We start from the raw sequence: 16122 nt of genomic DNA, 5'->3' as shown, positions 1-16122 counted from the left end.
CTGAAAGTTGTGCAGCTCTTCATAGCCAACAGGGGTATACTTAGAGGAATGGTGCCCCATATCAGTAACCAAAATTGCCCTTTGCCACCTTTGGACAAATAATGGGTAAAAAAAACAGCCCGTTACCATTGTGCCAATTTCACCCTCACCTTGCCAACATCAGTGCCTTCACAGGTTCTCACCACCCAACAGCAAAGAGGGTGACTACAAACGTAATATGCCCTCTCTCCTAGGGTCCCATAGTAGCTGCATGGGTTGCCTCAATGATACATGCCAAGATTTTAGAGTGCCTGTCGGGGTATGTTCACATGGGCAAAATACTCAGCAGAAGAATCTAACAAGTAGTTTGCCGTGGACTCCATGCCAGAAAAAAGAGGCTGAACCTCAAAGTCTGCACTGGGCTAATTGAATGGGGTTAATCGATGTGTTACCACCTTGCACTGTTTCGATGGGCAAGGTTGGCAAGATGCTTTAAAAAAAATAAATGGGAGGCAGACTATTTTTTATTTTTTCCACGCTGATTCTGAAAACGTCATGTGAACATACCCTTGAATGCTATGGCCACCTTTGCTCCAAATTTTGTCGTTTTCCTTTGCTTCCTGACTGTGAAACCCTTAGAGGTCTTGAATGTACTGGATAAGGCTACATGCACCCGACCGTTGTGTGTTTTGCGGTCTGCAAATTGCAGATCCGCAAAACACGGATGGCGTCAGTGTGCGTTCCGCAATTTGCAGAACGGCACAAACAGCCATTAATATAACTGCCTATTTTTGTCCGCAAAATGGGCAAGAATAGGACAGGTTATATTTTTTTTGCGGACCGCGGAAAGGAGCAACGGATGGGGACAGCACACGTAGTGCTGTCCGCATCTTTTGCCGCCCCATTGAAGTGAATGGGTCCGCATCCGAGCCGCAAAAAATGCGGCTCGGATGCGGACCAAAACAACGGTCGTGTGCATGTAGCCTAGCAGTGACTGCAATATGTCACTGTTATCCCAAACACATTCCAGAACTGTAAGGGTTACATAGCATCATAAATCAATATAATCCTATGCGACCCCGGCAGTGCTGGAAGTTCAGGCCGGGTGCTGCGCTGCGAGTCCGCAGCGTGACACCCGCTCGTATGAAAGGGCCCTTACAGCTTATGGCAGCAAGGAGGGGAAAAGGTTGCACACTGCAGATCAGAGAGTGGATGGGGGGAGGGCGTCTAAGGAGGGAAGATCACATGGGCTTTGGTTAGGCGGAAAGCACATGCAGGATAGGTTTTTAGGAGGAAGGCAGCAGCATCCTGGACACACAGATCCAGCTGGGAGAGAAGTCTAAAGCTAGGGGCAAGTTGTAAACTGAAAATCAGGGGGTCTGAAAAGGAGTGAATGACTGTTGCAATCGGGAAGTTTTCTTACTTTAGGTAACCATAGCACACTTTTTTTTTATTTTTTTTTATTATAATTATTTTAGTTTTTTGGAGTTAAAATATTCAGCCTGATATTCATTGGGTGGCCGATGTAAATTAGATATCATTCCTCTATAGAAGTCTCAGAGACCTGGCGAAGAGTTATTCACACCCTCCTTAGCACTGACTATAATGGAGCGATGTGTACGGCCCTTGTGGCATTCATGTGTAAAATGCTCCATTAATTCCCCTCGTGCTCCTTCCCATTTCTTAATCAATTGGCCCTAACAATAGTCATCGGCTCAGAATTATAATCTCATTTACTCCCGGCCAAGAGGAATAATTTGAAATAAATGGAATTGCGCACCCTTTAAAACCTTTATAGAGGACAGGACCTTTTGACTGCGAGTCTGATCTCGCTTTATGATTTTTAATTATTCTGGTTTTCCGACGCTCACTTGGATTTTTAGCGGGTTCTAATTCCTGGTTAATTTTACTTTCTCAGTAACAATTAGCACTAATTTATCACATCCAGCACTTTGCATTATCTTATTATTGATGCATAATTAGGGAGATGTGGACATTTTTGGATTGCCAAAGTATATTGTTTTTATGGCTTTGTTTGTGTATATATATTATTGCCGTGCAAAAGTTTGTCAGGTGTGAAAAAAATGTTGTAAAGTAGGAATGCTTTCAAAAATAGAAGTGTTAATAGTTTATTTTCATTAATTAACAAAAAACAAAGGGAATAAACGAAAGAGAAATCCTAAATCCGATCAGTATTTGATGTGACCGCCCTTTGCCTTCAAAATGGTGTCCATTTTTCGAGGTTCACTGGCACGCCGTGTTTTTTTTAAAGGAACTCTGCATAGAGAACTAAACACAGATCTTCTGTAGATGTAGGCTTGCTCAGATCCTTTTGTCTCATCATGTAATCCCAGACAGACCGGATGATGGTGAGATCAGGGCTCTGTGGAAGCTCCTTATTCTTCATTACGCTGAAGATAGTTCTTAGGGCTCATGCACATGACCGTATGTATTTTGCAATCCGTGTTCGTGTGCATTCCGTATTTTGCGGAACGGAACAGCCGGCCCCTAACAGAACAGTCCAATCCTTGTCCGTAATGTGGACAATAATAGGACCTGTTATATATATATTTTTTTTGCGTAACGGACAAACGGAAACTGAATGCATGCGGAGTAACTTCAGATTTTTTTTGCGGACCCGTTGAAATGAATGGTTCTGCATACGGTCCGCAAAAAAAAAAAAAATGACCGGACATGGAAATGCATGAGCCCTTAATGACATTGGCTGGATATTTGGGGTGGCTGTTCTGCTGCAGAATAAATTTGAAGCCAATCGGACGCCTCCCTGATGGTATTGTCTGATGGATAAGTATCTGTCTGTATTTCTCAGCATTGAGGACATGATCAATAAAGACCAACAGAATCTAATATATAAAGCTGGGTGTGTGTGTGTATGTACAGTGCTGCCCATAATTATTCATACCCCTGGCAAATTTTGACTTAGTTACTTTTATTCAACCAGCAAGTAATTTTTTGACGGGAAATGACATAGGTGTCTCCCAAAAGATAATACGACGATGTACAAGAGGCATTATTGTGGGAAAAAAACATTTCTCAGCTTTTATTTACATTTGAGCAAAAAGTGTCCAGTTCGAAATGATTCATACCCTTCACAATAATCAACAGAAAAGCCTTTATTGGCTATTACAGCAATCAGACGCTTCCTATAATTGCAGACCAGCTTTTTGCAGGTCTCCACAGGTATTTTTGCCCGTTCATCTTTAGCAATGAGCTCCAAATCTTCCAGGTTGGAGGGTCTTCTTGCCATCACCCTGATCTTTAGCTCCCTCCACAGATTCTCAATTGGATCCAAGTCTGGACTCTGGTCGGGCCACTCCAAAACGTTAATGTTGTTGTCTGCTAACCGTTTCTTCAGCACTTTTGCTGTGTGTTTTGGGTCATTGTCATGCTGAAATGTCCACTGGTGTCCAAGGCCACGTTTCTCTGCAGACGGCCTGATGTGGTCGGTGAGAATCCTCATGTATTGCTCTTTTTTCATGGTGCCGTTTACTGTGATTGGGTTCCCTGGTCCATTGGCTGAAAAACACCCCAAAGCATTAGGTTCCCACCACCATGTTTGACAGTGGGGATGGTGTTCTTTGGGTTGAAGGCTTCTCCTTTTTTACGCCAAATGAAGGAAACCTAATTGTGACCAAACGATTACATTTTTGTTTCATTTGACCATAACACAGAAGACCAGACGTCGTCTTCTTTGTCCAGATGAGCTTTTGCAAAGGCCAAGCGAGCTTTTGTGTGCCTTATGTGGAGAAGTGGCGTCCTCCTTGTTCTGCAGTGTCCGTTGGATTGTCTGCCTTGAGACATTGCCACCAGCAGAGCCCAGATTCACCAGGACGGCCTTGGTGGTGATCCTTGGATTCTTTTTCACCTCTCTAACTATCCTCCTGGCCAGCACAGGTCACTTTTGGCTTCCGACCAAGTCCTCTGAGATTTTCCACAGTGCGGAACATCTTGTATTTTTTAATAATACTTTGCACTGTAGCCACTGGAACCTGAAAACATTTAGAAATAGCCTTGTAGCCCTTCACTGCTGTAGGAGCGCTTTAAAGGAAATCTGTCACCAGGATAATCGCTATTGAAGTAAAGCCATGGCCTAATAGCACTTAGTGCCTTATTTCAAGATGTGATTTTGTTCCAGCAATAGATGTTTTTATCCTCTGAAAATCCAGTTTATTTGGTATGCAAATGAGCCAGTAAGTTGCCCAGAGGGGCGTCACTCTTGCAGGAAAGGGCCAAGACACGCCCCCTTCCACAATGTGTCCACCTGCAAGACTTAAAACCCCGCCCCCAGGTCCTGCTGAGCCATGCCCCTGATCTGGTTAGGTCACGCCCCCTCCCACTCCTGAGCCAACGGGGGATTGAAAAAATGAAGGTAAAAATCAACTTCTGCAGGGATGGGAGGCAGGGTGACTTTCTCCCTGCAGCTTACACTCAGACAGCACAGTCTTGGAGTGAGCTGTTCGAAAGGACACGCCCCAGATGCAGTTAGACCACGCCCACTCAGCCGACTGATTGAAAAAATAAAGTTAAAAATCAACTTCTAGGTTGTGCTAGGCCACACCCCCTCCACTCAGCCGACGGGGATTCAAAAAATGAAGGTAAAAATGGACTTTCGTCAGCTGCAGAGGTGGGAGGAGGCTGACTTTCTCCCTGCAGCACGCACTCAGACAGCACAGTGCTGCTGTCTTAGGCTACATGCGCACGAACGTTGTTTGTTTCCGTGTCAGTTACGTTTTTTTGTTGTTTTTTTGCGGATAAGATGTGGACCTATTCACTTCAATGGGTCCGCAAAAAATGCTGACAGCACTGTGTGCTGTCCGCATCAGTATGTCCGATCCTTAGCCCCGCAAAAAAAATAAAACATGTCCTATTCTTGTCCATTTTAGGCATTTACAATGGATCCGCAAAAAAAAATGGATGGCATACGGATTTCATCCGTTTTTTATTTTTGCAGACCGCTAAACACATACGGTCATGTGCATGTAGCCTTAGAGTGAGCTGTTCAAAAGGACACGCCCCCGATCCAGTAAAGGCCACTGTTAATGGGGCAGGCCCCTGTGGGGGTCCAATTTTAAGGGACGGGGCACCGTTGGGGGGGGGGGGGGTCACTCAGTGTTAAGGGGTGGAGGTCAGTGTTTTGGGGGCGGGGTGCTGTGGGTGTCACTGTTATAGTGGATAGTGTTGATATCTTTTACCGACACAAACATTAAATGAAATAGATTAAATATACCCGAGCGAAGCCGCGTCCTTCAGCTAGTTATTAATAATAAAGAAGTTTCTATTTTTGTACAACCCCTTTAAGGACCATTTCAGCCATAATGTGACCGCATTTTAGCGTCTCTATTACGGTCGCAATTGTTCTAATGAAATGACCATAGATCGCCGTACAGCTGCGGGGGCTCCCAGTGATGTCATAATGCAGACCCTAAAATTCAGCCTGAAAGTTGAACTAGAGCGATATTCACACACATGGTTTTCCAGCACGTTTGTTGCAGTTTAGAACATCATTTTTTAAGCGGACCTTTCAACTTCCCGGACATGTTTTACTTGCATTTGCCATGTAATAACAATTATGACTCCATCGTGCTATTCCTCTATAAATCCTACTAGAACTTGACTGAATTACTAGCTGCTCGTAATGAAGGTCCAGATGGCTGTTACATTGAGGGTGTCCCTGCACAGTCGGACACTATCTAATCGGTGCAGCCAGTGTCAGACGCCTAACTGGACCTTCATTGCAAATGTCTAGTAACTCATTCATAACTTCTAGCAAGAATAATAAGGAATGGTATAATTACATGGGGAATGTGCAGTACCCCGGTTCTGGGAGTATCTGCAAAGTTTGGTTTGTTATATAATTTTTTGTAATGTTAATGCTATGAACTGCGCAGGCAAGTCGTGGCCCTGCACTCTCTGAAGCTCACGGAGTGCGCTGGCTTCACCCCTTAGCTCCAGAAGTGTCCAGTCAGAGTAACTGTAGAGAGCTTGGAAGGAGAAGTGTCAATGTGCTCCTCTACTATATACTCCATGTACAAGTCCTGGAGTCTCTGCCACATCCTAAAGCTCCAGGAGATGCAAGCAAGAAATAGAGGAGGATTTGCATGGCTGCAGCAAGAGAGAGATGGCAAAGTAACTAACTGAGTGCTAGGTGATCCAGACCCTGCTGCTGCAGAGGTGAAACAAGTTAAGACACCCTATGCACCCCAGACTAGTGGACACTACAGCTACTGTTGACAGATTGTACATGCAAGCCAGAGGTCTTAGTAACAGAGATTTTAGCAAGAGGAGTAACCAGAGGGCCATTGCTGCATCTAACTGCCTATCTTATGCTTGGACTGCCGTGCTGCCGCCAGAACTGCGCCCCATTATAGTCAATGGCGACGGAGCAGCAGTCCGGGGGCACAAGTTGACCTAGCGGCAGGACGGATCCGACATGCTGTTCGTCTGCCGTACTCCCCTGCTGCTAGTGTGAAACTAGCCCTACACCACACACTGGCCATTGCATTTCCAGCACGAGCCCTGCTTAGCACCCAAATGGACATTAACCCTATGGGCACCCCTGAACTACCATCAGACAGGGCCCACAGCTACAGGGAGTGTCCCTTCACTGCACTGACCCCAGGGAGTGACGGCCTGAGGGAGTCCGCCGTGGCTCCTCATCATCAGGGCCACTACCACTCCCATCAGGGTCTTGCTGCAAACGCAAGTAGCTACTAAAACGGACAAGTTAGGAGAGACGGCGGCTCCTTTTTAAGGTCAAAGGCCCTGTGATCAGATATTACTTCAATATCTATGGCACATTATTAAAAAACCAAATGACTGTGTTTTGTCTTATAGGAAATGACCCTGGAGGAGCGAATGGCGATCACCGATCTGGCAAAGTGCGACTTTACCGAAATATTTGGTTATCACAAAAGGATAACGGATGAAAGAAAAAATCGCACCAAGGAAGAAAAAATGGTAAAATACATGTAGATCGATGACTTTGCCCTTTTATTAATGTAACCAGAGGTGTATCCGCAACCATTGTACACTGGAAAGTTCTGTGACTTCCCAATACACCTTGAGCTTTAATTTCTAGGCATTTTCAGGATCTCTGTTTGCTGTCCATGAATACTCCTTTCCCATTGAGCCTGAAAATATGTCCTTGCTGCTCACCAGTGTCCATTGGACCGGATAAAGAACATTTTTTTTATTTTTATTTTTTAGCCTTTGGATTTAAACAAGAATTTTCCCATTGCTTACAGCAAGCAGAGATATTGAAAATATCTATAACAATTAACATAGTTCACTTAAAACTTGAAGTCCCATTGAACTAGCTCAATTGGCAGCAGTGCATGACAAGCTCATGTAAGCATTGTGCCTAGAATATATGGGCTCCTAGGAGAACCGCTCCCCCCAACCAAATGAGCCTCAGGACCCATGTCCACCACTACTGCACAGCAGAACTCTACAGCTACTGGAAGTGCAGCACTTTTCGCATTACGGGACCTAAACCGTTCTGAAGATCACTTTTCAGCTTTGCCCTGTAGACTGGGACAGAGTTTTCAGAGTTGTCTCATTTAATTTCCTGTCCTCTAATGATGGTGATAAATAATGTCTATATTGAACTGCAGCATTGTTACATTATGTACAGAAATAAGGCCCTATATGCAGCTTCCCCCAATTGCCTGGTCTCTATGGGGAGGGGGCAATACTCCATCACTTATTGCAGACTCTAATGGACTCTTCAGATTAGAAAATAATGTTTTTATGCCGATTTCTAAGCGTCTGGTGGAAAGAATTGCCAGCAAAAAGTTGGGATTTCTTTTATTTCCCTTCCTGAAGATGAAGATAAATGAGGGTCGGTTTTAAAGCTCCTGGAATTTGTGAATTTCCGCTGGGATGATTAATTGCTTGGATCTCGGGCAGAGCAGATATCGGCAGCCTCTGTGCGCGTTCTTGCCAGCGTTGCTAAAACCTGATGAACAGTAACACCTGTCACCCAATTCCTCAGCCATGAGTCTCAGATGGTGACAAATGCCTGCGGAGGACCATTTCCAAAAAGGCAAGGGTATTAAAGGGCAAGGCCAGGCGTTTTTCTATTGACGCTGCGCTGTAGGTGTCATTCTGGAATGCTTAATGGCCAAAAGGGACATCTTAATGGTCTAAAACCATGAAGGCAGATAGGTCTGCGTAGGAGCTGCATGCTCAGAACAATATGATTTTTTTTATATGTTTTTTTTAATTATTTCTACTCTAAGGGGCACATTTATTAAGACTGCCGGTTTAGACGCCGGCCTTAATAAAGCCCCATAGCTGGCGGAGGATCGGCTGAAGTTTTGAACAGGCGCCGGCTTCTTCCTAACTTTGGCGTATCCAGCGCTGCTTCCTAGCTGTCTTACATTTAGACCATTTTCTATGCCTAAAACGGGCGTAGAAAATGGTAAATGAGACGGGCCTACCACGCCATGCCCACAATTTTAGACCTGGCGTGAGCAGGGAGAAGTCTCAGATAGCACCGCCAGCTGCGCCTGAAATGCACCCAATATAGGCGTATTTCAGTATAATAAATGACCCCCCCAAAAAAAAAAAATTATTCAAAGGCTGATATAGCTTTCTGTGTTAAAATTTTCTCCTATGGGTTTCGACACATTAAATCCAAATTTACGGTTGATGGTCCAGAAAATCTTATAGAAAGCCAGAAAATCTTAGTCTGTAATCAAGGTGATCTGTTGGATACTGGATTTTACTATACCTTACTGTAGGGGTCGGCAACCTCCAGTGCTTCAGCTGTTGAGACACTACAACTCCCAGCAGGCTACATTCACTTGTATGGGCGTTCTAAGAGCAAGTGTGCATGTTGAGGCTTGTAGTTTCACAACTTTGGTTGCTGACCCCCGACCTTACTGTGTAAACTTGCATAAAATTGAAATTTTAATTATGTGTTGCCTCGAAGGCCAAGTCCACACCCCACAGAAGTTTTCCACTTCGGATTTGAAAATCTCCCAGGTGCTCAGTTTTTCCATGAAAAATCCCATCTGCTGGCCTGCAGTTGTTGAACCCCTGCGCAAATCTGCAGATAAAAATCTGCTGCTTTTCAGTCCTGTGTGGATTTTGCCTTATGCTCTTGTCACATCCAGAGCTGCATTAAAAATCCAGCCTACTTTAGGAACCAGGTTGCCGTCAGACATGCGACAGCTTCATTGTGTCACTGTTATTTGAGCTGCTGCAGAATTGTGCGTGTGCTTTGAAAGCGAGTGGAGAAGGGATCAATAAAATATCCCACTGTTTAGTAGGTTTCCCGTAGATTTATCTTTTAGTGGTATGATTCAACTGTATGGTTAGCAATGGTGGGGAGGGGGCTCTGGAGAAATGAAGGGCTGGGGGTGCATGGAGCATTTCTTGAGCGTTGCTGATTTATCTGTGTAAATAGAAAGTTACGGAATATCGGGACAGTCGCAGATTTTACACCTATGGGGTCTGGATAATCAGAACCCCCATTATGTTCCTGCACTACCAGGGGCTGATTAGCTGTTTGTGGAGGAATATAAATAACTTCCACCCGCTGCTGAAGGTTCGGGGCAATGTTTACTGTAAAGTTATATATTTAAAGGGAACCTGTCACCGGGATTTTGTGTATAGAGCTGAGGACATGTGCTAGCAGCCATCTAGCAACCCATCCGCAATACCCAGTAGTCCCCATAGCTCTGTGTGCTTTTATTGTGTATAAAAAACGATTTGATAGATATGCAAATTACCCTGAGATGAGTCCTGTACGTGAGATGAGTCGGGGACAGGGTTAATTTGCATATGTATCAGCTCTGATACATTTATGGGGACTGGGTATTGCGGATGTGCTGGCGGCCATCTAGCAACCCATGTCCTCGGCTCTATACACAGAATCCCGGTGACAGGTTCCCTTTAATTCCGAAATCCAGTGGCCAGTGCAGTGCCTGATGGGAAAAGAAACTGCTCTTTACACAAGTACGAATTAGTAAGAAAATGGCACTTAAAGGGAACCGGTCATCAACTTGAGGGCAGCATAAAGTAGTGACAGAAATGCTGATGTCAGCGGTGTGTCACTCATCAGCTAAAGGTAAGTGGTTGCCGAGAACCAGCATCATAATCATTGCAGCCCAGGCCTTGAAAAGAGTCAAATCTACCTGAGAAGAGTCCTGGTTATTATAATCTCCTGCTCCCCCCGTCCATCTGCTGATGATTGGCAGTTCTCTCCTAGAGAGAAAGAGAGAAAACTCGGTATTAGACTGTCAGCCATCAGCAGGTGGGCCGGAGAGCAGGAATTCATGATTAACCAGGACTCTTCTCAGGAGGCCGTGACTCTTTTCCAGGCCCAGTCTGCAATGATTGTGATGTTGGTTCTCGGCAACCACTTACTTTTAACTTTTAAATGACCGACCGCTGAAATCAACTCGCCTGTCTCTACTTTATGCTGCCGTCAGTATGGGCACCATAAAGTAGATGACGGGTTCCCTTTTAAGAGCAAACCCGTCACCATGAAAATCCAGCCTGATCCGTGCAGCGCTGAGCAGACTTAAATATTAGCTTGTGGGGAACGATTTTGTAAAAGCTGTCATTTCTTCATGAATATTTCTGCTGGTTCTGACCTTGAGTCCAGTGGGTGGTCCTATCCGTGATGAGGACCGCCCACTGGACTCCTAAGCCCAGAATGCTACAGAATCTTTTCCCATAAGAGTGCACAGTACCTCAATCTGCTAAGCGCCTCCTGCTCTGTAAACGCTGCAGGTTCCCTATAATTACAACAAATTAAGACCTACTGATATGATTGGTATTAATGGCCGATTCTGTGTGGCAAGGTTTACTTTTAGTGTTTCTTTCCTTTTAATTCTTCCCTTTTTAAAGAGGACCCGTCGCCTCTCCTGACATTGTCTATTTTAGTACTGCTTCTGGAGCATCTGTTCTTATGACTCCACGCTGGCCAATTCCTTTATGTCTACTAGAAGTTTATGAATTGTCAGCAGCTTGCAGTAAAGGTACAGGTGGGTGTTACCAGTGGGGGGGGGGGGGGGTGTCCTGCCACTCTGACAGCAGCAGCACTGATTGGACAGAGTCAGACACACCCGCTACTGGTAACACCCAGCAGTACCTTTACTGCAGACTTCTGGTAATTCATTCAGCACTTCTAGCAGGAATAATAAAGGAATGGTACAGCACAGTCATAACAATAGATGTTCCAGAACTGTTATTACATGGGGAGTGCAAGTAGCTAATAAAACTGACATGTCAGGAGAGATCGCGTCCAGGATCGCCTTCACCCTCTGCCACCAATGAGATCCCGCTGAGACGTCCGGGGAATACAATGTGGCTAGATTTTTTTTCTACTCCTGAATATGTAATACTGTACGGAAAAATAAGTGATGTATTCTGAGCGGATCCTTTTCCATTCAGAATGCATTAGGGCAAAACTGACCCGTTTTGGACCGATTGTGAGATCCCCGAACGGACCTCGCAAACGGAAAGCCAAAACGCCAGTGTGAAAGTAGCCTTAACGGAGTATGCGTACTGCACACTGAAGACCTTCGGGAGAGGCCAGGAAGCTGGAAAACATCTCTGCAGCTCAGCTCCTCTGACATTGATTGGATAAGATGTCTAGAATTATAAAATCTTCATAGTTTAGTAAACTTTTTATGCTTCTAAGTTTTGGGCAGCTGCTGGCACCGAACCCTATACAGTGTAGTGTCTGGCATCGGCATACTATGGCTCAGTTTCTCCCTCCCTACTGCCTTGGTGCGGTTCTCCTCCGCCCTGCCTGGCTACCATTTTGCCCTGACCCAGCGGGTACTCCCAACTTTTTAGGATGAGGCTTCATCAACAGTGATTAGCATGCAGCTCCTCCTTCCTCAAATTTCCTTTTAAAAGATGTTCTGCAGCATGCTAGCGTGCCCAGGGATGTAACGAGTGCAGATTAGCTTGCAGTTTCATCCGGGGCCCTGGTGCCTGAAAGAACCATCAATTCACAGGACAAACTAGAGTGGGTGCAGAGGTAGAAGTCGCATCCAAGCCCGAAGGCGCCCAGAAGACCCTTCTGCTGTATATGAGGAGGCAGGTACTATATATAACGTGTGGTAGTTGGGACCCGCAGTCTTATATCCTGAGATTACACTAATAAATATATATTAGGGACCGGATATTCATGCAGTGCCGTGATATATCACTGGACTATGCTGCACGTTGCTCAGATGTCCCCCCCCCTTTTAGATATTAAAGTTACAAATCTTCCTCTTATTTTATTTTTAATCTCTTGGCAGAAACTGAAGGAAGAAAACGCCAAGATCGTGGAGGAATTTGGCTTCTGTCTCATGGATCACCACAGGGAAAAAATCGGAAACTTTAAAATTGAGCCCCCAAGTTTGTTCCGTGGGAGAGGTGACCACCCTAAGCAGGGTATGCTGAAGAAGCGCATTTTACCTGAAGATGTGATCATCAACTGCAGCAGGTAAGTGGGTTCCGGTGGAGTAGAGCAATGATGGTCACCGTCAAGTCTTCCAACTGGAGACGGCTGTTTCTGACGCTCTGATCTGCCTCGTAATTGGGGTCCTGGTGATGTCCGTATGCTCTATTAAGATATATATGCGTAAGGGAGGCCAAAGGTTGTCCATCCAACTTCTCGATCCACAGGCTCTAAACCGTGGAGGACCAATCTTTGTCCAGTGTGTGCGTCTCTGCTACATTCATCTCTATGGGACTGGGAAAGAGGATCATTGTATAGCTCGGTCATCGTCATGGGGTTGAAGGGTACAACAAAGCGCATACTTGAACTCCAATCTCCTGGTCGCGGGGGTCCCAGCAGTCAGACCCCCAGAGGGTTCTTCTGCAGTTGCAGATTTCTCTTGGAAGCCCTCTACAGATCAGTCCCACATTTTGCCCCCCTTTCATTCACTCAACGCTTTGACCCGTTGATTGGCATGGGCAACCTTTCTTCCCTTAGCCTCATTCAGACGGCCTCCTTTCACCCGGGAGTCTTATTGGCTTTAGTTAGTTGTCAGTTAGGCCGGCTGTAATACAGTCCCTAAAACATAGCCGTCTGAATGAGGCCAAAGAGAAGTGAGATTGCAGTTGTATCCCACTCCACAGCACCTCTCCGGAAATGGTTTCCAGGCTGCAGGGGTTTTCTGAGCCCCCTGGATCCATTTGGAGACCACCTTGTAGAGCCCACTCTGCATAGAAAAAAAATGGGCGCTGCCAAACCATAGGTGATGAAGAAATAGGGTAATAAAAAATGGCTGCAAAATAACAAAGGGTAAAACCAAGGGCTATATTAAGAATGTGTTTTTGCCCTGCTTTAGGTTACTGTCGGGCATTGTAACTCTTGCCACAAACTATGGAGGGGGGGGGATAAGGGGCTTCACGGGGTCTTACTCGTTTATTACTGCCTGATCAACCAAACATTGCACAAATGCATTTTAGCAAATGATTGTTGGTAAGAACCAACACGTACCCAAGGTAGACGTTCATTCTGTCGTTTACCAAACCACCCGTATCGGTGATCGGCAACCTTCGGCACTCCAGCTGTTGTGAAACTACAATTCCCAGCATGCTCCATTCATTTCTATAATGAATAGGGTTTTGCTATGGAGCAAATTCACTGGTAGAGGCGGTCTTGATGTCAAATCGAATTCTTCTTTATTTGAAGATGGCACGTGAAGAAAAAACGCGTTTCGGGGACAAACAGTTCCCCTTCATCAGGTTTTTCTATTCATTTCTATGTGACTTCTTAGAAGAGCAGAGCAAGTATGCATGCTGGGAGTTGTAGTTTCTCAACAGCTGGTGTGTTGCAGGTTGTCTACCCCTGACCTATATCATCTTAGCTGGGAATAGCTAGGCTTTCTTCAAAGGGGCATTTTCATACTGTCTGTATACCAATCTTGCGTGGCTGGATGAATAGAAACTGCCAAGCTGAATGTGCTACAGCCAGGCATGCTCAACCTGCGGCCCTCCAGCTGTTGCAAAACTACAACTCCCAGAATTATCAGACAGCCTATAGCATGGCATTGTGGGAGTTGTAGTTTTACAACAGCTGGAGGGCCGCAGGTTGAGCATGCCTGTGCAGCTACACGGTCTCCAAAGCTCCCATACATCTCTAAGGTGAAACTATGTAGCACAGCCCATCGTGGCCACCTCATAAGGCCTAATACCAGACTAATGAGGGCAGAGTGTGTTTGGTGGCCCCTTTCCCTCAAAGTATTACATCCTTGTATGTTATGCATGTAAGGAGTCCCTTAAGGTATTTTTGTGGTTTCCTCATACTGTACATTGTGTCCCCATATGGTCACTTTGTGATTATCCCTTCCATTTTGGTGGCCTGTTTTAACTTTTGTGTTAATTGTGGCGGATGAGTTGCCGTGTTTGGCATTGGCCCCAAACCCGGTCAATTGTCACTTGGAAACATGGCGTCAAGGTTGCTAGCTATCAGGAGGAGGGGTGCAGGATTGGTGCTGTGTTGGGGCAGTGTGATAGTGCCGAGTGGTGTGCTGGGAGGGAACTGTAGGAGGAGGAATTGAGGCAGAGAATGGGGGGTAACCATATGTAGAGCCAGAGGGACCTGCTGCCTGCATTGCAGAGCAGCAGGCCTGTGTACAGCCACCATGAGACAAGCCAGTAGTAAGGCTGACCAGAGACCGCCACGGACCTGCCCAGAGTTGGACTGAACAGAAAGACGGAGGTGTTTAGGCTCTGTATCTAACCCTAACATGATGGCGGTACAAATCTGATCAATATGTATTCAACTGACAATCTCAATGCCATTGGAAGGTGTCTTCCACCAAGACTCCACCTGGTAGAAAATCACTAAAGACTTCTGGATGGATTGAACTTTCACTCTGCCACCCCTTCCATTTGAAACTTTCAGACAAACTTTGCATAATATGAATATATTTTTGGTTAGTGAGGCGCAAAGTCCGGTCGAATTAGAAGGGAATTCAAAATAATGTTTTTTGACAGCGGGTGGAAAGCAATAGCCGTCATCTTGAAAATGTACTATTAAAAATTGGAGGAGTTCAGCCATTTATCAGAGAGAGAAGAAAGTGCAATTAAAATTAGACTGCAAAGAAACTTGAGTGTATGAGCGCAGGCAGCAGAGACCTCGGAATACAAAATCACAGCTGGATGCTTTTGAAATCCTGGAATTCACTTAAGTGGTTTAAGAATTATTGCCAATAATGCTACAATAGTAAGAAAATTCTTGTCCACCTCCATAGACCCGCAGAACGGTAAAGTGACAAACGCGTTGGGTGTCTGCATAATCCTCCAAAAAGGCGATGGCTTGTCGAAGGGAAAGAGCCGGCCACTTCAGAACCAAGGACAGCTCCCAGCTCATTAGAGGAGAAGATCTCCTCCGGGTTTTGTGGAAATGCTTTAAAGAGGTTGTCTCGCCTCAGACAGCGGAGGCATATCGCCATCCAATGTCTGAAAGGTGCGGGTCCCACCCCTGAGACCCGCACCTATCTTTGGAACGGAGCCCGTAAAGTGAAGGACTCGCTTGCGCGGCTGCCCTCCATTTATTCTCATGGGAGCGCCAAAAATGTCCAAGGGGCGCCACTGCTCCATTTACTTCTATGACCCAGCGCTCCCGTAGGAATTAACTGAGGGTGGCTGTGCCATTCTGAAGATGGGTGTGGGTCCCACCTCTGGAACCTGCACCTATCAGACATTGTATATCCTAGCGATATGCCCCCAATGTCGGAGGCGAGACAACTTTTTTGAGGGGTTGCCTAGCATGCTCTCCCACCCGTCGGACATCACCTGTGGAGAGGACGCGTCTGCACGTTGGGTGGTCGGGTTGCCCAGGCAGTCGTCTGAAGCCCACTGAGTATTATGCACAGGTCCTACGCAGACCTGTAAAAGAATAAGCCTGCACAACCCTTTTAAAAGGATCGTCTGAGTGTTTACCACTGACCTGTCCTCGGGATAGGTCATCAGTATGTGATCAATGGGCTTCAGCACCCCTGCTGATCAGCTGTTTGAAGAGGTTGCGGAGCTCTGGTGCAGTACGGATCATTGCCTTATTCCTAAGCCAGGGACGTCGCGTTCGTAGGTCCTAAACTCAGACTTTAACTGAAGTTCGAGCTATTTATGAATTTATTATTTTCCGTTATAACATAATTC

The 16122-nt window shown here is 45.6% G+C and overlaps 1 protein-coding gene across 1 annotated transcript in view; it reads left to right on the top strand.

The window, feature by feature from the left end:
- The window catches only part of LOC120980372 (DNA topoisomerase 1-like), a 66113-nt gene that overhangs the window by 29526 nt on the left and 20465 nt on the right, over window positions 1-16122 (top strand). The window contains exons 4-5 of the mRNA XM_040409439.1: window positions 6835-6957; window positions 12267-12454. Of these exons, the coding sequence (XP_040265373.1) occupies window positions 6835-6957; window positions 12267-12454 (311 nt within the window). The remainder of the gene's footprint in view (window positions 1-6834; window positions 6958-12266; window positions 12455-16122) is intronic.

Source organism: Bufo bufo, chromosome 10 (genome assembly GCF_905171765.1).
Source record: "Bufo bufo chromosome 10, aBufBuf1.1, whole genome shotgun sequence".
In the NCBI taxonomy this organism is placed as follows: Eukaryota; Metazoa; Chordata; class Amphibia; order Anura; family Bufonidae; genus Bufo; species Bufo bufo.
This window is presented reverse-complemented; position numbering and strand designations above follow the sequence as displayed.